Source organism: Daktulosphaira vitifoliae, unplaced genomic scaffold (genome assembly GCF_025091365.1).
Source record: "Daktulosphaira vitifoliae isolate Bord-2020 unplaced genomic scaffold, ASM2509136v1 Scaffold_1, whole genome shotgun sequence".
NCBI lineage: Eukaryota > Metazoa > Arthropoda > Insecta > Hemiptera > Phylloxeridae > Daktulosphaira > Daktulosphaira vitifoliae.
Genome location: NW_026099572.1, coordinates 59,947,347 through 59,970,453, shown reverse-complemented (window position 1 = coordinate 59,970,453; position 23,107 = coordinate 59,947,347). Strand labels below are relative to the sequence as shown.

At 24.2% G+C, this 23,107-nt stretch overlaps 4 protein-coding genes across 4 annotated transcripts; 2 read left to right on the top strand and 2 right to left on the bottom strand.

Moving 5' to 3' along the window:
* Nucleotides 1-21: 21 nt before the first annotated feature.
* LOC126894430 (acidic leucine-rich nuclear phosphoprotein 32 family member A-like) lies at nt 22-8,068 on the top strand. The gene is made up of 7 exons (XM_050665473.1): nt 22-458; nt 3,890-4,033; nt 4,101-4,220; nt 5,068-5,183; nt 5,335-5,411; nt 6,670-6,897; nt 7,884-8,068. Exons 1-7 carry the CDS (start codon nt 411-413, stop codon nt 7,928-7,930), a joined length of 780 nt encoding a protein of 259 aa, XP_050521430.1. The 5' UTR covers nt 22-410; the 3' UTR covers nt 7,931-8,068.
* Nucleotides 8,069-11,173: 3,105 nt separating this feature from the next.
* Nucleotides 11,174-12,422, bottom strand: LOC126894422 (hydroxyacyl-coenzyme A dehydrogenase, mitochondrial-like). The gene has a single exon (XM_050665456.1). The coding sequence runs from the start codon at nt 12,238-12,240 to the stop codon at nt 11,317-11,319; it is 924 nt and encodes a 307-aa protein (XP_050521413.1). The 5' UTR covers nt 12,241-12,422; the 3' UTR covers nt 11,174-11,316.
* Nucleotides 12,423-12,540: 118 nt separating this feature from the next.
* LOC126894411 (nedd8-activating enzyme E1 catalytic subunit) lies at nt 12,541-21,461 on the top strand. The gene is made up of 3 exons (XM_050665433.1): nt 12,541-13,295; nt 20,199-20,376; nt 20,439-21,461. Exons 1-3 carry the CDS (start codon nt 12,687-12,689, stop codon nt 20,975-20,977), a joined length of 1,326 nt encoding a protein of 441 aa, XP_050521390.1. The 5' UTR covers nt 12,541-12,686; the 3' UTR covers nt 20,978-21,461.
* On the bottom strand, nt 15,647-17,322 carry LOC126894442 (probable 39S ribosomal protein L23, mitochondrial). The gene is made up of 4 exons (XM_050665488.1): nt 17,158-17,322; nt 16,812-17,017; nt 16,585-16,664; nt 15,647-15,977 (listed from the first exon to the last, which is right to left on the bottom strand). The coding sequence occupies exons 1-4, from the start codon at nt 17,169-17,171 to the stop codon at nt 15,813-15,815; spliced, it is 465 nt and encodes a 154-aa protein (XP_050521445.1). The 5' UTR covers nt 17,172-17,322; the 3' UTR covers nt 15,647-15,812.
* Nucleotides 21,462-23,107: the final 1,646 nt, after the last annotated feature.

Here is a 23,107-nt window from a genome sequence, read left to right as displayed (position 1 = left end):
CTCGTATGTGTGCGCGTCGTGCGTAAATTTTGTTAGTGTGTGTGATGTGACAAGTGAACGTTGTGTTAAGTGTTCTAGTATTTACTATTTGTGTGCGGCGTCGATAGGCTTTTAGTTCGAGCGTTCCCCCTATTTTTTGGTTATTTAGTTATTGTGTGTGTATTGTCCATATTAATTATCGTATTTAAATTTCTCAGCGGTTTGTTAATTGTGTTAAACTGTCGTAGTGAAATTTTTTACGCTTTTGAGCTGTACTGAAATTGATCCATAGCTTTACTCTATACGAAGGAAAAATTTTGTTTTTCACGCGACATTAATTAAACAATCTTATAAAAACTCTTGTACTGTTTACTATTTCCATTTAGGATCGTCGAATAATTACAATCACAACGGATCACAAGCATTTAGACATGGAAAAAAGAATTGAACTTGAAAAACGGGGTCGAAAACCCGAAGAGGTAATTTAATTGTTTTTATGTATTATTATGGTTTTCATCCCTGATCATAATCCAAAATTTTGTTACGTTAATTTTTGTCTTGTGGCAATTTAAAAGCGCAAATGACCCGGCGCGCGCGCGCATTCAACCAGGTGATTGCTATTTCGGCGTGCGTGCGTTCAGCGTGTTGAACTTGAACTATTTACAAAATCCAGTAGCTGTCGAGAAGTACTTTTCCGTATCTAATTCTTTTTTATTTCAGTTTATTAACCATTTTCTTTTAAAATTATAAAACGTTAATCTAATGTACCGCTAACATCCCTAGTCCTTATGTTTAGGACTATAATTCTAAAAGATAATATATTGGTTTTGCGACCAATTCATTTTATTTACTTTAATAGTCCCTATCGCCACTGTTGCGGTTTAATTGAGCTATCGATGTAACGAAGACGGCGATTGGATAGACAGGTGTGTTAGTGTGCGTTCAGAGTACACTTATAAGTTAGTGGAATATTGAAGGGGGAAGGAGATAATTCGGTCGGCGGCCATGTTTAAATTTTGAATTATCGTGATATTTGTCTATTATTTTTATGTTTATGAAATGTGTCTCTTTTAAATATTTAAGAGAACTTTTCTTGATGTACTACGTAAAGTGAATAAACGCCATGTGTAATAACATTAAAATCAGTTTTATAAAAGAAAATATTTATTAGATATTTTAAAATAAAGAACAAATATTCATTTTTTAATATAATAATATATTTAAACTCATTCTATGGTTATTACATTGTTTAGAATTATGTATTATCTAATGAAATTAATTAAAGTGTGATGATATAAAATACGATTCACATCAATTGATAATCACTAAAAAAGAAACGGACTAAAATCTTTTCTATCCAATTTAATTTTAAACTCAAAATATGATATATTATGCTTTAATATATCTCATATTATGTTAACTCATAATTTTACTAAAAACTTGAAATAATCTGAAAAACATTTTTTAAAGTATTAAAAAGTTGTAATTTGAAATCAAATTATTGATAAGACGTGCTTGAAGATTGTTAATACTATTATTATAATTTGTACTTGGGTTAAAGGAGTTAGATGATTTTTTTATTAATCTGACATAATGAAGTTATTTGTGACTATTATTTAATAAAAGTTGTTTAAAATGTATAGCAAAAAACTTCTTGATGACTAAAAAATATAAAGTGAAATACGCAAAAAAAGTTTTAGTTATAGTAATGCATTTTAGCCTTGAAATGAGATTTAAAAAGAAACATATACAGTTGATTCATTCATCATAAACCACTTGATTACTCTCAAATTATGTACAGTAGTCAAAGAAAAATTCTTAGTTTTTTTTAGTTATATATATTTCTTGATTTATTAGCTATTAAATACTTTTTAGGATCATCTCTTATAATGTATAGGGATGTCAACTTTTATTTTTTTAAATGGTAACATAAAAGATTTTATTCTCATTTTTATACCTAGGCAGGACAAAGAGTAAAGGTAAATGACTAATAATAAAAATAGTAGCACTCGCCCCTCAATTCCAGATATTCAATTTAAATTGTTAATAACTTACAAAATTGTAGTAATACAAAAATAAAGTTAAAAATGCAACTATGTGATATCGGGGTATTTTGACCAAGGTTGGTTATTTGTGGATTTGGTCAATTTGTGAGCAACGAGGTTCTATAAGGGTTGCAGAGTCTAAGGGTTTAGAACAGTAAAAACATAGTAAGAATAATATAATAGATATTAGTATAATATTATATAATTTACTATTATACTATAATAGTAGATATAATAAGAAATTAATTATGTTCCTCTCGTAGAAATATTAAATGCTGAGTTATTCTTGGAGTGGCGGAGGCCTCCACTTAGACACCCACTTGAAGTATATAACTAAGCTCTAACTAGTTACTAATAATTAAATAAAATGATTTTTAAATAAATCTATTGCTTTACCATTCTTTACTCAGATTATTAATTCTAAATAATTGGGTTAATATGAAATTACTTACCTTTTTAGATAGCTTGTCTAAAGATCATCTAGATTTTGCGTAGAAATTTATAATGTTTCTTTTATATAAATAAATAAACTCTCGACGCAAAAATAATTATATTCAATATTGTCTTAAAATTTACCGATAACAACACGGGGTTGTGGCTAGTTTTAGAAGAATAGATGGGACAAAATAATTCTGAATTCTATATTGAATTCAGAGCTTCAAAAGTGGAGAAGAGCCGCTCGCTGGCAAGCTCTTTCATATGTGCAAGCAGAACTAAACCTTTTTATATTATTTTTTATTGCCCCCATCATGGGATATTGTCGTCAGTGCTCTTAGTAATTTTCAGTTTATTGTAATAAATTGAACATAACATAGTTATTATTTTAAGATAAGATTCATAGTATACAATAATCAATTTAACACATATATACATATATAATAACTAGTGTACAACAGTATATATGTTATGACAGATAAATTAATTATTTGTTTGTATACTTGTAAAATAAAATACAGATTATATATTTTTCATTGATAAATGTAAGATGCGCAATGCAAAACATTGGGCATATTCCAACAAAATACTGATCCAAAAGTTATCAACCAGTTATTTTTCTAATTAGATAATTTTCTATTTTATAAGCTAATTAAATATGTATGTTATCACTTAACAAAAATAAAGTATACAATATAAGGGATGATTCTTGAAAGTAATTATTAGCTGATAAATCAAGAATTAATTATATGTAACTAAAAGAATTCAAAAATTGTTTTTCCATTGTTGTATTTATTTTGCGAGTAATCAAGTGGCTTATAATAAATCAATTACCAAGTACAACCAAGTGCAATTCTGTGATCTATCACTAATGATAACAAGTAGTAGAAAATAGAATATTAAACATTTTGTTATATAGATCTATATTCATATAAAAATGGGGTTCTTACAAGCTATTTTGTAATTTAAATTTAACTTATTAATAATAATGTTTCCTAAAATATCATTAGTAAGTATCAATTCTTATGATAAAAATGGTACAAAATTCAATTATGGTTTTAGCAATGATGCATTTGCATATTATCTCTACAAAAATATTTGTTTAATAAATAAATTTAAAAAATTTAATAAGAATGTAAATTACTTGATATGATATATTATCATTTAATTATATATGAGCATGGCAAACCGTGTAAACTAAAATTTAATTCATAAATTTTAACAAAGTTAAACTCTATATTATAGTGTTAATAATTAAATAGAAATGTAAAAAGTAGACCGCAATAAATTTAAATACACTGCTTATTTTCAGTTACACTGCTTACTTTCAGTTCTAGAAATATTTAAACATTAAGTATTAAGTCCTAAAAAAAAAAATAAGTAAATAAATCATTGATTGGTGTAAAATTAAATCATAATTTATAATTTAGGTAATGCAGCTAATATTAGATGATTGTCGAAGTACCACTGTAGTAGGGTTAACTGATGAATATATAAATCTAAGAAGTCTTAGTTTAATAAGTGTGGGTTTAACCAGTTTGAAAGGATTTCCTATTTTGAAAAGACTCACTTATGTAAGTATTAATATATTTTTTATAAATTTATAAATAATAATATTTGTTTCTTTATATTTATTTGTAGTTGGATCTCAGTGAAAATAGAATTTCCAATAGTTTACAAAATTTAACTGGTTGCATTGGACTTAAGTCTTTGAATCTCAGTCAAAATAAAATTAAAGATTTTGAAGCTATTGAACCTCTTGTAAGTTATTAAATTACTAACTTGTTTATTGAAATAAAGTCATAAATAAAAACTTAAAATAGTTGATAGTATGTAGGTGATTCTTTTAATGTTAGGCACTTTTTTGGCATTAAGCAACCAAATTAATTTTCATATTTTAGTAGATTGTTTACATATTTAAACAATGTAGATACCTTAAATTCAATGGGATTCTTTTAATGTTAACCACTTTTCTTTTAAAATAACAATTGCGTTTAAAAAAAATTTCTTGGTATTTCTTAATTTATCAGTTAATAATTGCTTTTTAATTCAGCCCTTATACTTTAAAAAATTGCTTGCTTTGTTTTTTTTAATAGAAATTTACAATTATTTAAATAGCTTATAATAAAGAAATAACCTCATTAAGAAAATTACTTATCAATAACAACTCTTAACTTATTTTTCAAAATTTATTACCATTTTAAAATATAGACCATGGTAATACACATTTCTTCTCGCCTAAGTATAAAATTTTTAATGACTTTTTTAGGTATTGGTGGTTCAAAAACTGTTATGACCAGTAATTTTCTTAATTAAGCCATTTTCTATATTATAAGCTAGTTAAATATGAAAGTTTACATTTTAAAAAGTAAAGCTTACACTATTTTAAATTAAAAGGGATGAATTAAAAAACAACTAATAAATGTTAAATTAAGAAATATAAAGAACTCAAAATTACCAAAAATTATTTTCTTCATAAAATTTTTTTGTTTTTTTCCATTTTTCACCTTGAAGATTGATATCTACATTATTTTACTATGTAAGCAATCTACTAAACTCTTTTGCTATACTACATTTTAATACGATTATTACTTAATATAATTTTTAGCAAACATTACCACGTCTTAAAATCTTGGATTTATCTAATAATGAAGTGGTTAAAGAAGATGGATATAAAGAATTTGTAAAAGAAAAATTTGCTAATTCTCTTAAATACCTTGATGGGTGAGAAATTATTTAATTAATTTTTTTTTAGGTATTCTATGATAAAAATCAGTATCCTTGTACTACAAAACTTAGTTTTATTATTATATTATTCTATATTATATAATTAACATAAGTATACTTCTTGATTAAAAAATTTAATTTATTTCAGAGACTCACTCAAAAATGGAAAAAATGATAGCTTTAATAGCTCAGATAGTGGCGAAGAAGATGATTCTGAATCTGAAGGTAATTGTTTTTATTATTAGTTTAAATATTTTCTTTTCTTAAAGTCTGTAAATATTGATTTATGAAAACTATATTACCATATTATTAATTTATTATAACATAGCATAAAAAAAAATTCAGTGAAAATTAAATTTTTTTAAAGGATAATATACTTTTTGTAATTAAAAAATTTGATGCACTGTGACTTTCATAAAAATAAAATAAATACTTCAAAACTTTTAATAGATTTTAAGTTTATTAGAGAAAGTAAGGTTAAGTAATTTTTTTTTAATTTTCAATCAGTTACATTTATTTATGAAGTTTGTCATATATCATGTAGCAATTTGTAAATATTAGAGCCATAAATTATATTTATAAAAATCCATCTAATATTACTATTAGCAAAGTATAACATAAGTTTTAAATGTCAAAAAAAAAAAAATTATATGTAAAAATAATTTAAAAAAAAACTGGAAGTCACTAATAATTATAGTGCCCTTATAAATTATTTAAATTGTTTAAATAGATAAGTTGTCATTTTTCTAATTTTGTTATTATTTAAAATGTTAAATCAACTCCTTACTCTTCAACGGGTATTCTTTTATGTTTTTCAAATGGTAATTCATATTTATTTGACACAAAAAAAATATAGTAAAAAAATTAATAAATGATGACTATTTTTCATATATTAAATCTTAATTTTGAGATATGACACCTTAAATGTTGGCTGTAGGTGAAATGCATGTCTGATTATTTTTATTATTAGACATTCTGCGCAGTGCCCAGATATCAAAAGAATAATATCCTCTAAAATAATGGTTCAAAATTTGTTGTAAGCCATTAGATTATATTCCAATTTTAAAACTTACTAAATCTGTATATTTCCAATTAATATTCTTAAGTTGATATTGATTAAAAGGTAAAAAGGGAGAAGTAGACCAAGATTTTTTTTAATTTATAGCATTAAATTTTTGAAAAGAAATTTGGTAAATTATATTTAGTGTTTTTGAAGATATTACAGTGATAGCCATTGTTTGTGTAGTGACATACAAGTTGGGTACTTTCAAATGGAATGACCCAAATAGTTCTTGTTGATGTGATAGTGATATGTTTACTAACAAATTTTTTCAATGCAATTTAGATAATTTAAATAATAATTATTAAAATCATACATACTTATTATGTATAAATTTGAAAATAAATATTATACTTTTATAATTTCAGTATTTTTTTTTTCTATTATAAGTTAATAAATTATTATTTTTTGTATGTTTTCCAGCTGAAGAAGAGGAAGGAGAAGATGATGATGAAAGTGAATATGATTCTGAAGATGCTGATCAAACCAATGAAAGTGGTGGTGTAGGCTTAGAAGAAATGCTTAAAGATAATATTGATGAAGAGAGTGAAGGCAATGATTATGTTTTAGATGAGGAAGAGGTTGATAGTGCTTCTGATAATACAGATGAAAGTGATGAAGACCGTGAAGCTGATGATAGCACTGCAAATGGTAAAGGACAATTGAAAATAACTATTCCTTGTATTTCATTTTTATAAGTGTAATATTTTAATAGGTCTTTTCAAATAATTTGTCTACAAATGTTTGAAGAAAAAAAATCACCACACATATATGTAATAGTGGATTATTAGTAGACATTTTTTTAAGAAGTATTACTACATATTTTGAATTGAAGTTCTAATTATTATCAATAGTGTAGATTAATTTGCACTTCAACATTTTCTTAAAAAAAAAACTCGTAAATTAAAACACCAACTTCAAATAATTTTGTTGATAATACTTATATTAAGTAATTAATAATCACTGTAGTATTATTAAAATTTTCTTATTTAAATTTTATCTCATTGAATTTATTAAGTAAAGGTGCCCGCAGAAACTTATTAAGGAATTAAAAAATATTTTTTTAATGTTCAGTTTTATTAACTTCTTAGTCCTAGAAGAATAAAATAAGATTGTTTTTTTTTTTTTTTGTGAAATACTTAAATACAAATGATAATGAATATTGACTAATCAAGGGAACATCTGGTCTTATTTCTCCCCTTGCGGATGCCTATATTAATATGTAGTAACACTCAATATATCGATATGCTTAATGAATAAGGTAGTAACTCACTTTTTCTTACTTTTCAGGAGATCAAAAATAAAAAAAATTTTCTAATAATACTCTAAATGTTTGTCAATTTTCTAAGTAATTTAATTCTGATTCAAATAAAATGTGTCAATGAAAGTTATTAAAAGAAAAGTAGGACCTAAATCAAAATACCTTATAATCTTAAAGTTAAGTTTTTTGAGTTACTACTGCTTGATTTGTTGGGCATGGCGAATGCAGTTAAATATTCTACTAGTATAAAAAAACTTTTACATATTAGATTTTACAAATGACATCATAGTTTTTTAGAAAAAATATTAATTTATATTATTATTTATAATAGGTTTTTTTCCCCATATTTATTAATTCCTTTACACTTGTCTTATAGATTCACAAGACACAAGAGGGAAGAAAAGAAAGTTAGATGATGAGTAAACATTTTTAAGTGTGTTTTATTATAATTGTTATTTTAAGTGGAACAAATTGTAAGTATAACTTTTAACATATATATTTTTAAAATATATTGTTCTATTGAACATTTTTAATTTGACGTGTACCACACTAATATTTTAATTTATTATTAATTAATAAATGTTATATTAATATAACGTAATGTTATATGCCATTATATTTTTATAAATATACTTTTGTTAAACATTAGACTAATGATAAACTTATTGTAATTTACGATATTATCATTGAGTGAATTTTTAACTCTTTATTATTTTGATATTAATTTGTCAAAGACTTTTAACTAATTGTTTTTCCTTTTATTAAAAGGAAAAAATAATCTTTTCCATTGACTATGTTTAATACACTTTTGTTTGATCTTGATAGATATTATAATGTAATTTTAACTGTTAAGTATCAATATAAAACCAGATTTTTGTTTTTCTTTATGGCAAGTTGTTTATAATTTCATATTCATTTTTAAGTTAATGTTACTCTTACAACTTATTTTTATTTATGTGTAAATTTTAAATTAAAATTTTCAAACTAATTTTTAAGTAGCTGTACAGGGTATAAGAATATTAGAGTAAATAAATAATATATGCATGTAAAGCTGGAAGGTGGATGATACTTATATATTAAAAAAGTGGTCTGCGTTATTACATTCAGAAGTTAATCAGTAATTGATACAAAATTTAAATTCTGTTAAATTTTAATTGCTATTGTATCATTCAATTAGTGGCTAATATAAATAGTTTTAACCAAGAATAGATTTATTTTTCTATCAAACAAAGTCTACAATATTTTATTTTAAATTATTTTATTAATTCTTTTGACTTAAAATACTTAGCTAATGATAAATATAGACATTTTCATAAAATATATCTTACATTTATAAACAGTACTCAAAATGTTAAATTGAATTTTACTTTCCTACAGTTTTATGATTTACATCAACAAATATAATTCCACCTTCTTAATATAATGCTAAATATCATTAATTTATTTTTATACTCTTACACCCTGTGAATATATTTAATTAATAATAATGAAAATTGTCTAAAAAAAATGTAGAAAACTTATTTATCTTTAACTAAACAATATTTTTGTACACACTAAATAAAATTAATTTTAATATTGAATTTTTTAAATATTTAAAGCTCAATTAAAAAAAATTATGATTTATTTAAAATAAATATATATATATATTAAAAAAAAATTCATTATTATTTATTCATTAATCAGGAATATTAAGTAAAAAATGTATTATTTAAAATAATTATGATAATCCGTATAATGTTTTTTATTCCTATATTATTTTAAATATAATGTTAATTTTCTGAGAATAATATATTTTAGGTTGAGTGTTACATTTAATAACTTAAATAAAACAATAGTTTAATAATTACTATGTATTTCCTTCTAGAGTGATGAATGTAAATTTTTATATTTATATGTAAAATTAAAGAAAATTAATTTGGTTTAGATTTTTATCATCCTCTCTATACTTTTTTTAATAACTTTGAAAACATTGATTACATGTTATATTGTTTTAATTTTACCATTGATATTCCTAAATTTTATACTATATTTTTTTGAGGAGCTTCATTGTTGTTATTATAAAGGATTTAGTTAAATGTTTAGATAAAAGTAGGCATCTATTTCAAAATTTAATTTTTTTGGTAAAACTTTATCTCCACATAATTCTTCACATAGCTAGCATAATGTAATTTTTTTAGTTGTATATGAAAGATAATATTTGTACACTTTTTTGTATGTATAAATATATTTATGTCATTGTTAAATGGTTATGTTACTTCATTTTAACTATGCTTTAATACTTAAAAGTGAATTAATTATGCTTTTTTCACAGTTATAAGAAATAATTGTTTATATTTCTTGACATTTTGTAAAATATATATATAATAAATAAACAGTCAAACCGATTAAAATACGTGTGTTATTTATTGTCTATTAATTTTTTTTTGAAGGTTTTCCTAAAGATTTTTGAATTACTTTATGAGACAGTTATGCTAGCTTGATGTTATCTATCCAAATATTTTATTTTAGTAAGATTATTAATATGTTCAAATATTTAATACTACTCTTTGAAAGTTTGAAAATCAATAAATAATTAATGGATTATGAATAAGAGTGACTACTTCTTTTTTTTAATTGCAATATACATATATAACTGGTTTATAAAATAAAAACGATCTGATTGAGAATATGATGGGCAATAGCAATATTTAAACCAATATTTCTGTTTTTAATAACTTAAAGTAATGACTAGAGGTGAGAAACTAGTGCTGCCATTAATATCATTAGACATTTTTCAGCGTCACTCCCCCATCTAGGTATAAAAATATTCATAATTTTTTAAGTATTAGTTCAAGTTTTAAATGACCTAAATAATTATCTTATATATAATTTTTCATTATTTAAACTAATTCAATATATATGTTGCCGTTCAAAAAATTAAGTTGGCACACTTAAAAGGGATAAAATAAAAAATATTTCATGATAAATGGAGAAAAGTATATAACTAAAAGAAAATGACAAAACATGAATATTAATTTTATTATTCAATTAATTAAGGGGTTCATGATTACAGAATCCCCTCTATATTTGACTATCTATATTAACTATTTTTATAGCTTAGGATATTTTTTTTAAATATGCTTTAGTATAGAGGTACAACAAACTATTTATTTTCTACTTATTTTTACATATCAAAATTAAATAATTTTCTAATATTAATCTATTTGAATTTTCTTAGTTTAAACAAAGTTTTATAACATTTCTGTATTTTTTTGTTAATGAATTTGGTAATTTGATACACATATAGTGGTGTCGTGAGTATTTTAATGTTTAATAATGGTGTATTTGCAAACAAATAAGGTGTTAATTTTGATTACTGTTGAGAGCTCATAATTTAAAAAGAAAACAGCAACCAAGTCATATTTAAAATTGTATGAATGTATGTACCTTGAAAAAAAATTTCACTAATGCTGATATTTTTATCTGGTCATAGCTTGAATAGTAGGGTGGTGAGAAGTAGATATTAAGATTCCCCTGAGAAAAACAATTTTGAAATTGTAACTGATTGAGAATATACCTGATGGTGAGCTAGTCCAACTATTTCATTTACTAATTTTATAAAACTAAATTAATGTGTATACTATAAATTATAAGAGATATTTCATCTATGTACTAAATAAAATAAAGTTTTCTCCAATAATAAGTTTATTAAAATGTATTTTTTTAATTATAAAAAGTATTTATCCATATTAACACAAAAAATAATTCATTCCAGTTTATATAAGCTGTAGTATACTGTAAAAATTCAATTTTTTTAAATATAAGTATATTTATTTTTTATAACTGTAAAAGCCTTCACCAGTTTTAACTCCTAATTTTTTCTCATCTACTAGTTTTTGTAAGGATGGACATGGATTAAATAATGGATTTTCTGGATATTTTTTGTGCCATCCATTCAAAATGGAATTGGTTGTATCATGTCCGACATAATCTGCTAATTCAATTGGTCCCATTGGATGTCCAGCTCCTAATTTCATAGCAATATCAATATCTCTAGCTGAAGCATCACCTCTTTCCATCATTCTAATAGCTTCAACTAATAATGGAACTAATAATCTGTTGACAACAAATCCAGGTGTATCTTTACATGTAATCGCAGTTTTTCCAATTGTTTTAGCCCAAGCCATTAATAATTGATAGGTTTCATCTGATGTTTCAGGAATTCTAACAACCTCTAATAATTTCATTACTGGAACTGGATTGAAAAAATGTAAACCTGCAAATCTATCTTTTCTATTTGTGACAGATGCAATTTCACCAATTGACAAAGATGATGTATTTGAAGCAAATATTGTCTTAGATGGTGCAACACTATCAATTGATTGAAATAATTTATGTTTTAAAGATAAATTTTCAACAATTGCTTCCAATACTAAATCAGAATCTTGAACAACATCAGGTAAATTTGTAGATGAGCTAATACGTGATAATGTTTCTTCAACAAATTTCTCTCCGTCTTGAGGCTTATCATTGTACATTTTTTTAGCAACCCTCTGCAAGCTTCCTTGAATACTTTTTTCTGTTTTATTTAACAGTTCTTTACTAATTTCAACAATTGTAACATTGTGTCCACTTTGAGCAGATACTTGAGCAATTCCAGAACCCATTAATCCACCACCAACAACTACTACATTTTTGATAGCAGCTCGAGTAATAGACGTTGAAAAATTACGGGATAAAACACTTGCATACATTTTGTAAAGTTTTAGAATTAATTTAAATTAGCAAGAAAAAAATTAACTATTAAATTACTAAAAATTAAAACAATACTGATTTCACGGCGAATAAAATTATTACCTGTGAAATCTAATTATATAAAAGTTAATTTTGCCAAGGTTTTCCTAATTCTCCATCAGCTATTTTAAAGAGTTATTATTATGAAAATATAATGATAAACATGAAATGAAATAATATGGGGTATTCTTTGGACTTAGTAGCGCGATCTAGTGATACAATTCATTCGCTATAAAGTTTTGAAATATAATATACTATCGGTATTATTTAAATTCTGTGATAGTATATTAAACTTAATTATCGTTCGTACTTAAATTTATGTAATATAATTAATTTTATAAATAGAAAAATATTGTTTAATTTTCTAGTCATTTGCTCTTTTATTTTATTTATTATTTAATTCATAATGACTGATTATGAGAATCGTCGATGGAGTCATCTTAAAAAAATTTTGGAACGGTCTAGTCCTTTTTGTCATCCTGATTTTGAACCGGGTACTGGAATTCTAGACTTCCTTCAAAACTCTTGCAAGTTACTCGTTATCGGCGCAGGTGGTTTAGGTTGTGAATTACTTAAAGATCTTGCTATGATGGGTTTTGGCGATATACACGTTATTGATATGGATACAATAGACCTGTCCAATTTAAATCGCCAATTTTTGTTTCGTAAGAATGATGTTAATAGTTCTAAAGCTGAAGTTGCAGCAAGGTTTATAAATGAGAGAGTGCCTACTTGCAGTGTAACACCCCATCATTGCAAAATACAAGATAAAAATGAAGATTTTTATAAGCAATTTCATTTGGTAGTTTGCGGCTTAGATTCTGTTGTTGCTCGTAGATGGATAAATGGAATGTTAGTTTCCTTATTAGCATATGATGAAAATCAACAGCTTGATAACACTACTGTAATACCATTAATTGATGGAGGTACTGAAGGGTTCAAAGGCAATGTACGTGTAATTTTACCAGGAATAACTCCTTGTATAGACTGCACTTTGGATTTATTCCCACCTCAGGTAAATACCAGAATAATCAATCTATAATCATCAAATATAATAAAATGTGGAATCCTATTTTTAAATTTAAGGATTTATTAATCCTCAAAAAAATTTAAAGTGAAAAGACAAAGGTTAATTGTTCTGAACCCAAATATTTAAAAATCATAAACTATCATTTCAAAAAGAGCATTTAATTTACTCACTCTATTCTTTAAGTGATATTTTTAAGATTAGTACCAAACTATTATTAATAAATAATAAAATGTTTAGCATTGATTCTAGAGACCTAAAACAATACTAATTAAAAATTATTAATTATAAATTCACAATTATCTATATGCTTTTTACAGTGTAGGTTATATTAGGATTGAAGATAGATCTCCCCCATACCCTTTGACATTTTTATATAATTTACATATTTTATATTTTGGAAACTTAGTAAGAAAAAACTTTTTATAAATATTCAATAGTTCACAATAACATCCTAAAAAAGTTAACATAAATAAAAAGCTCGGAAATAAAAGATTACAGTACCCTTGAAAATTTTTCATCCCTTTCTATGGTAAAATAATTTGACCGCTACTGGATTTTTTTTGTACTATTTTCCGAAAATTCATGGGAAAATGAGTACAACAAATAAATATGTTTACATTTTATGATCATATGGTCAGGTTAGAAAAAAACCCAGCACAGGGGGGTCGCGGCATAGTGGTGCCATGGTATAGTTGGATCAAGTATAATGATATCTGACAATGATTAAAATCACTATCAAAAATAAACGCTTCGATGCAAATCTTTAGATAGTGTTTAATTTTAAAAAAATTGGTGTTTTATTCCAAAAGCTACATGATCTGCTGGTTCCTTATTAATATCTCGATTAAGATAAAGTATGTAAATGAAAAAGAGTTTATTAAAAAATATTACTTCTCATAAAAAAATTGTGTGGATCCATACACTTTTCAATAAGTTATAGCATTATAAAGTAAACAATTTTAAATATAAAATCAAGAATTTTCACACAAAAATAACATTTGGTCATCATTTTCACCATGAAGACAAGTCCAGAGGTCAAATTTTTTTTTTTAAATTAAAGTATATTATATTAGCATTAATTTAAGATATATATAACAGTGTCAGACCTTCCGGAACATTTTCAAAAGTTAAGTTGAAAAAGTAAATTTTTTGTGAAAAAGTTGTCATTTTAAATCATCCTCTGTGGGCAGATAAAGGGTCAAATTTACAAAAAAAAATATATCAAATGATAGGTAAAAACATCAAGCATCTATAAAAAAAAAAATTATATTGATATGTTCATTTTTGAAAAAGTTACGGCACATTTTAGTAAAAAAAATTTCAAAAATTAGCAATTTTTAAATTTGTAATTATTTTGGAGGTTTCCCCCATTTACGGGGAACGAGGGAATTTTTTTCAATTTTTAAGGGTAATGTCTTCGACTAGATACGATTTGTGATCTTTTGACGTATCATTGAAAGAAATCGGTTCGGTGAGAGCTGAGAAAGTGGTAACAGAAAAAAAAAAAAAAAAAAAACACATCAAGTAAAACCAATACCTTCTCAGCTTCGCATCGAAGCTAAAAATATTATTTATAACATGGTAAACATAGAAAATAGGCATGAATAGTTAGAATATAAATTTAGAAGTTTGATTTTATCATAGTTTCTCTTTTACATAGTGCACTTTTTCTATGGCATAACAACAAACACTACCTTTGTGTTGTTCATAAATTAATAACAATTATAATTGAACACATTTTTAGATATTACTTTTCTGACTGTTTGGCTATAGTAGGATCAAACATAAAAATTTTAGAGGGTCCAGGCAGCAATCATTATTTAATTCTCCTGACAAGCTTAAAATATTTCAGATGTATATAATTTTAAATAATATTATTCTCTTCATTTCATTAGGACTAATTGTTATTATTATTATTATCTTTTTTAATGTCTTATGATTGTATTATGATATAATAGTTTTAAAAATAATAATTTAAATATTTTGCTTAAGTGTGTTTAATCACTTCTAGGCAAACTTAAGTTTTGCTACCTAAATATCATGTAGGTGAAATTCCATTTATGGTATGAATTTATACCTCCTACATTTTGAGCACAAGCTAAATTGAGTTTTTTAATATAACTTTGATATGCTTAATTATAAAAAATGTAAGAGTTTAAATTATATTAGCAATTGATATTTTTAAATATATATAAATCAGTGACCTGACATCAAAAGTTCTTAAATTCCAAAATATTATAATTTAAATGTATCAAGAGATTATTTGACATATTTTCAAATACATTTGTTTTGTGAATTACGTCTCAAATTTAAAAATTAACAGTACATTTATAATGTAAATGAAAAAAATTTTACTTGATCTTACACATGTTAACAGTAATATGTTTGTTTTCATCAATCAAGTTATAAATTTATATTAAAATAAATATTTTACTACATAATAATTCTAATTTAATCTTTGAAACATTATAATAACTTTACATATAAGATTTTATGTAATAACTAAAAAGAAAACCACCCAGGAAAACCTGGTCGGTCCTTATTTTTCTTAAGATAATCTTTATACATATCCCGTGTCATTTTACTTGAATTCTCATCATCATCATGTCGTTTTTTACTTTCTTCACTGACACATACTTCAGGAAATTCAAATTCTTGATTACGAGGCTATAAAAAGAAAAAGGGATTACAAACTATTTAAGTTAATAAAATTTTGCTTAAATACTTTTATCTATATGATGTTATATAGGATGTTCAAACTATAACATTGTTACAAAAAATGAGAAACTTAAAACAAAACATAAAAATTTTAAACCATATATCTTTATCTAAATGAATGGTACAGATAAAACGGTAGCAATTAATTTTTGTAAATTAGTAAGTAGAGCATAAATAAATAATACATTTTTATTGTATAATAATAAAACAAAAATAGAAACTCTAATACTAGCGAAAGGAAAATATTTTTTACTAAATGTATTAACAAATTATAACTTGAATCTACAGCTGTTACACTATCAATCAAATCATTAAATCAATATTAAAAAAATGGATTGCTACCATTTTTCTTCTGTACACTCCAAATAATATAATGTATCTTATAATTTAGAAAATTATATTAAAGTAATAATCATAAATATGTTACAATGTGCTGCATATATATAATATATTTCATCAAAATGATAGAATTGTTATCATAATATATCTAGTATGTTATAAATTTAGAACATTTCAAAATATAATTTATATTTTCTAGTATACTCATAGTCTTTACCAATGTAACATAAGCTCTTCTAAAATCATCATCTTTTACAATGGGTCCATATTTTTGCCTTATTGCTCTTCTGATGGTACCTAAATTGTAATTAAACTATTTTATTATACAATAGCTATAAAATCAAACACTTCGAACACTATTTATATAATGCTACCTAAAGTATAATTGAAAAATAATATTGCAAAAACTTTTGATATTTACAAGTGTTTTTTCATTATATTTACCATTTTCAATATCAGATTGTACGTCTATAACAGTAACTTTATATATTTTTTCTAAATAATTTTTTATATCATGATTGGTCATCCCTGTTGGTACTGCAAATTGTACAACATTTTTTGGTTGCTTTTCTTGGGGTTTTAACAATTTCATCCAAAAATTTGGCAAAAACACACGCAATTGAGGATTGCCTTGTTGATAAATTGGATACCTAAAAATAATTATTTTATGTCATTCAATACAAACTTATAACATTAAGCCACTTAATCAATCATTATATTACTTAAATTTATCTATTTGAATTTATAATATTCTACTTATATTATTTGTATTTTATGACAATTAACTTACCATCTAGTAGACATTTTCTTTTATCTTTTTAATTTTGTATTTGTCAAAATTGCAATTATTTTTTATTATTATTACGAATTATGTATTTTTCCTTATTTTAGTAGATCATAATTCCATGATTTTTAAAACACAAAATAATTACAACTCATTTCATTTCTCATGGGTTAGTTGTATCAATGTTATCGGGATTAATTGTGATGTAGATAACATTATTAAGATATAACTACAACTGACCTCTAGTGGTTTAATTTTCCGATTTTTCTATAGAGAAAAAACATTTGTCTGTTCTACACAAATTATAATTTTCAATTCATTCCATAGACGCAACTACATTACAATTTTTGAAGTTATCAATTGTTTTTCTCCTCACACTAAAAAATACTTTGTATAACAACATATAAAAATTCTAAATTTTTGAAGAAACTAAGTTTCTTTAGTTGAGCTCATTAGTTATTCACAGATTTTAGCTTCGATGCGAAGCTGAGAAGGTATTAATTTTACTATGATGTGTTTTTTTATTTATTTATTTTTTTTTTTTTTGTGTCTATGAATGCTCAATCTCAGCTCACGATGGACCGATTTTGATGAACAATAATAAAAAATTGACTTTATACCAGCTCACAGGAAGGGATTCAAAATGGCAACTTTTTCAGCTTAACTTTTGAAAATGTTTCGGAAAAACTGACATTTTTATATATACCTTAAATTAAAGCTTATATAATATACTTTAATTTGAAAAAAATAAATTTGACCTCTGGACTTGTCATCGTGGTGAAAACGGATACTAAAGTTAAAGAAAAACTTACGATTTCCGTGAAAAAATTCTCGATTTTATATTTTTAAATTTATTTTGCTATAGCTTTTGGAAAAATGTATGGATCAATATTATTATTTTTTTATAAATAATTTTTATATACCCCTTCCATCTGACACTTTTTTTTTAAATCGGTTTATACCCCTTTATACAAGGGGGGTCAAAACTTTAAACATGTGTATAGGGGAATACACTGATTTTCATAAATATATAAATCAAATTGATATAGCAAAGAAAGTTAAACTTATTTAAATTTTATTGCTTTTTTTAAGTCGAGAAAAATAACTTTGAAGTTTAAACTAGCTTAAATTGCCATTTTTTTCAGTCGACGGAAGCGACGTATGTTGTGGAGTCAGTAAAACTTGTGTCTTATGGGATTGGGTTACAAGGTTCCAACCCGCGTATGACAAGGAATTTTTTTCTTAATTATTTTTAGTTTAGAATAAATGTTCAACTCCTTTGATTTTTATTTTATTTAGATTCAATAAAAATCAAGGATCCCATCACTGTAGTCACCCCTCATGAGAAGAAATTTCTTATTCATTTTAAAATTATTTTACTATATTTTAGGTTTTAGCTTTGATGCAAAGCTGAGAAGGTATTTTTTTGTAACTATTATTTATTTTCTCTGCTCCAACTTGACTATTTTCAACGATACGTCAAATGATTACAATTCGTATCTAGTTAAAGATATTACCCTCAAAAATTGAAAAAAAATTCTAATTTATCAATTAAACAGTTACTTATCCCATGTTTTCCATACAGACAATTAAAATCATACATTTCTAATGTTTTCAAAGTATTTATTGACGAATCAAGTTTGATATGATAGGTTTCAACTACAAAATTAAATCACTTTACTTTGTAATTTAATAATTTTTTACTCTATTTGTGTGTGCTACTATTAGACTATAATATTCTACATTTTTTATAACATGTTGCTACATAAATCATTTCTAAAAAAAAATGATTGTTAGTTTCTTCTAAATTAACGATGGATTTTTACAATTATAATGAAATATTATAATACACTCTATTGAGTAGATCTTTTTAACAACTTTTTTTTTATTGGTTTTTTTAGTTAAAGTAAATCATGAAAATTAATTCAGTTCATATTTCAATTGTAAAATCTTTTAAACACCAAAAGTTACTAGGAAATGATTATTATTATTTCTATTTAAATTATATACTACAATAAAAATGCAAAAAAAATATTGTGCTTTTCTGATACATTTACTATAAATAGTAATTATAAAATTTGCTGACTACATATTAATCTTAATGATGTCAATTTCAGTCTTGCAAATTGAGCTAAAAGTTATGGTAATAATAAATTCATTTTTTTTTTTTATTATAAACTTTCACAAAAATCAACTTTAAAGGATTAAAAAAAATAAGTTAAATATGTCATTCTTCTTATTTTTAACATATTAATAATCAAAATCAATATTAGTTTAAAACATTTTTTTTTTTATTCTTAATTATTTTTTTTTTATATGTAAATACTTATTTTTTAATAATAAGTAATAATATTAAAACTTAAAAGTGATAGAAAAAGCACATATGAAAACATCATGAAAAGTTGATTTAGAATAGTATATTTTTGTATCTGATGAAAGTTCTTTATAGTCTAGTATATAAAACTTATAACTTTGATATAAGTAACAAACATTTTTTATTGAAAAGTATTGCATCAAGCCCTTTAAATTTTTATAAGCGTTAAAAGTAAAAAAATATGCAACTACTTTATTATTTTTATAATATCTCCGTACAAATTATAATATTAAATTATATTCAAAATATCAATTTCATACTAAATTTAATTATTACATTATTATTTATTCATATATTAAAATTATAAATCAAATAACTAATCGGGACAAAATTAAGGGAATAAGAGTTATTGTTGCTTTTGATATAATTACCAATTTCTTAAAATTGATCACTATCTACAGATTTGCATCAAAGCGTTTCTTGTGATAGTGATTTTAATCACTGTCAGATATCATCTATTCTTGTCCCAACTATGCCACTTTAATACTGTGCCGTGACTCCACTGTGCTACCGTTTTTTAAAATAAATTTCTAATTTTTTTAATAATTTTTATGATTAATTTAATTTTTAATTTTAGTATTTATATTATTACCAAATAATTATTTGATAATTAGATATTTATAATTATCTACCCAAAATAATGTAAAAAATATAAAAATGTTTAATATTATAGGTTACTTATCCGTTATGTACAATAGCAAGTACACCAAGACTTCCAGAACATTGTATTGAGTATGTAAAACTAATTCAATGGCCTAAAGAAAATCCATTTGATAGCAATATTGATACTGATGATCCTGCTCATATAAGTTGGATCTATGAAAAGTCATTGGAACGATCTGATCAATTTGGTATTTAATTTAATTTGATTAGTTTATAAAAGAAAATCTTACATTAAGTTTTTACTTTTAAGGTATAAGTGGGGTAAATTATCGATTGGTTCAAGGTGTAATTAAAAATATTATACCTGCAGTTGCATCAACGAATGCTGTAATAGCTGCAGCTTGTGCCACAGAGGCTTTTAAAGTAGCTACAAGTTGTTGTTCTTTATTAAATAACTATGCAGTGTTTAATGATGCTGATGGTATTTATACATACACTTATGAAGCAGAACGTAAAACTGACTGCATTACTTGCTGGCCTACAGCATCAAAATATTTAGATATAGAAGATACAAATATACGTCTAGAACGAGTAATTGAAATACTTCGTGAACATTCATTATATCAAATGAGAGATCCAGCTTTAACAATAGAAATTGATAATAAAAGGAAAACTCTGTATATGCCAAATGTTCCTAGTATAGAGATGAAAACTAGACCTAACTTAAAAATGACATTAGAACAATTAGGAATATCAGATGGAAGTAAATTATTAGTTGCTGATATTACAAATCCTAAAGCTTTTGAAATTAATCTTAGAATAAAAAACAATTGTATAAGAATGGAATAGCGCCATATTAAAATATTACCACAATTTTTTTTTTATAACATCATATTAATTATACATTTATCATTATTTTTACACACAAACACACACATACATGTATATATATATATTAAATCTAAATATTTCTGAACATAATTTAAAAAATATATTTTTTTTCCGTCACACAATTTTAGTAAAAATTGATTAAGAGTCAAAAATTAACAAAATACAATAAATTCCTTATATATTTTCTTTTGTTTTAATAATCTCATACAAAAATGTGTATATTGATTCAGCATTGTCGCTAGGTTTTGCAAAGCCCTAACAAATCTATCAACTCCAAGATGGAATAGAACCTCTATTCTTTTATATTTTACAGAGGCGATAGGGAGTATAGACTTATTATGTACACATTGACAACTCAACATGTAAATAAGAGTTTAATGTATCTTTCGAAAAATTTTAAATTCATATTTTCGATATTAAGTAAAGTTTATTGTATTGAATAGCTGAAGGAATCTTTTTTTTTTAAAATCCTTCTTCAAATGAAATTTTAGTTTAATAATTTCATCACAATATTTTTATTATTGTGTCTGGCTCATTAATATTCAACTTCTGTTGGACTAATATTAATAATCAATACATCAAATGATCTCGAATTATACCTAGATGAAAAAATTCCCACATATGTTTACTTTTTTAGTCAAAGTTCCTAAAAAAAAAAGTAGCAATTGTTGATACTGATATTTTAAAACATCAAAATCGACCATTCAGATGTATGCAAGGACCAACATGAATTTGTATAGATTATACTCTATAGTCTAGACAATACACTTTTTTATCATATTTTTCTGAAAATTTAAGTAATAACATTAGTTAAATTGATGTTTGAATATAGTTATAGTCATGTCAAAAAGTTTTTTCTTTTATGACAACATTCTAAAAATCCTGATCTCTTTTAAAATATATTGAATTAAAGCGGATACAATGTGATATAAATTAAAAAATACTTAATAAAATTAATAAGTTCCGAGCTTTGTATCGAAGCTAAAAAAAAATAGTACAATTTTGTTAACAGGTATTTAATTTTTTTGAAAATGAAATTATATCAATCTGGCACAATTTATTTTATCTATAAAAAATATTTATCATTTTGAACTGTGTTGCAATTAGAAATTTTGTACGGGGAAATCCGCATAGCTTTTAAAATAAAAAAATAGTGTAGAAATTGAACCTTACATTTCTATTCTAAACCCTTTCCTATGATTATATTTCCACGGTGGTCTGAAACCGAATCATCCTGGTTGAGCTACAGTTTTGTTATAATATAATAATATTATAAAAACTATTACTTAATTTTATTATATTTTTTTAATGATATAGTATCAAAATTTTAAAAAGTGAGTAAACTTTCCTTAAAAGGACTCAGCACAACGAAATAAAACTTCATAAGGTGCATCCCGACATAATACGCTTTTTCAAGGAGATATAGCCGAGTAAGGATGTTTAGGCCTCATCTTAGATAGATCTCTAATACATGTGCCAATGTAGTTGCCTACTACTACACATTCAGGTTTTCTTAAATAAAAAAAAAAACAACATCCCAGTCCCGGACTTGATAAATGTTTTTTTATCATTATTTTATTTATTAATTAGAAAAATGTGTATAATGGATTCAGGGTCCCACGCAAGTATTGTATTTGATTTTTCTATATAATAGAAATATAAGAATTTTTCTATGACACTAATATAATAGTGTGTTCAAATTCACTGTAATTATTTGTTGACAAGTAAATTGTAATCCCGTTGAACTAGCGTAAAATCCTTACATTTTACCCTGAATAGATAAGTTACAATACTTAATTTCAAACTAAAAAAGCTTTTACTCCATTCAGTAATTAAAAAAAAAAAAAAATGATTACCTGTATTTAATAAGGTATAATTTATTTCCATAAACATGGTCCTTCATAGAGAATTTAATAAAGATCTATAAACTCATGAATTCTTATAATTTAATATAAATTGTTGAATTCTGCCATACTAAATTTTTAAATAAGAGTTATTGTATTGTTGTTATTTTTAAAAAAACTACGTTCATATACGTTATAATAACAATTGTAAAAGAAATAAAAACAGACTACAATTATTAATCTT

Excerpts from the sequence above, each read along its gene's own strand:
- LOC126894422 (XM_050665456.1), bottom strand. The coding sequence starts at position 12,240 with ATGTATGCAAGTGTTTTATCCCGTAATTTTTCAACGTCTATTACTCGA.
- LOC126894442 (XM_050665488.1), bottom strand. Across the intron at positions 16,665-16,811 it reads ACAATCTGATATTGAAAATG|GTACCATCAGAAGAGCAATA; the intron begins GTAAATATAATG and ends ATTACAATTTAG. Across the intron at positions 15,978-16,584 it reads GAAGAGCTTATGTTACATTG|CCTCGTAATCAAGAATTTGA; the intron begins GTAAAGACTATG and ends TTCTTTTTATAG.
- LOC126894411 (XM_050665433.1), top strand. The coding sequence starts at position 12,687 with ATGACTGATTATGAGAATCGTCGATGGAGTCATCTTAAAAAAATTTTG. Across the intron at positions 13,296-20,198 it reads TGGATTTATTCCCACCTCAG|GTTACTTATCCGTTATGTAC; the intron begins GTAAATACCAGA and ends TTAATATTATAG. Across the intron at positions 20,377-20,438 it reads GGAACGATCTGATCAATTTG|GTATAAGTGGGGTAAATTAT; the intron begins GTATTTAATTTA and ends TTTACTTTTAAG.
- LOC126894430 (XM_050665473.1), top strand. The coding sequence starts at position 411 with ATGGAAAAAAGAATTGAACTTGAAAAACGGGGTCGAAAACCCGAAGAG. Across the intron at positions 5,184-5,334 it reads TCTCTTAAATACCTTGATGG|AGACTCACTCAAAAATGGAA; the intron begins GTGAGAAATTAT and ends AATTTATTTCAG. Across the intron at positions 5,412-6,669 it reads AGATGATTCTGAATCTGAAG|CTGAAGAAGAGGAAGGAGAA; the intron begins GTAATTGTTTTT and ends TATGTTTTCCAG.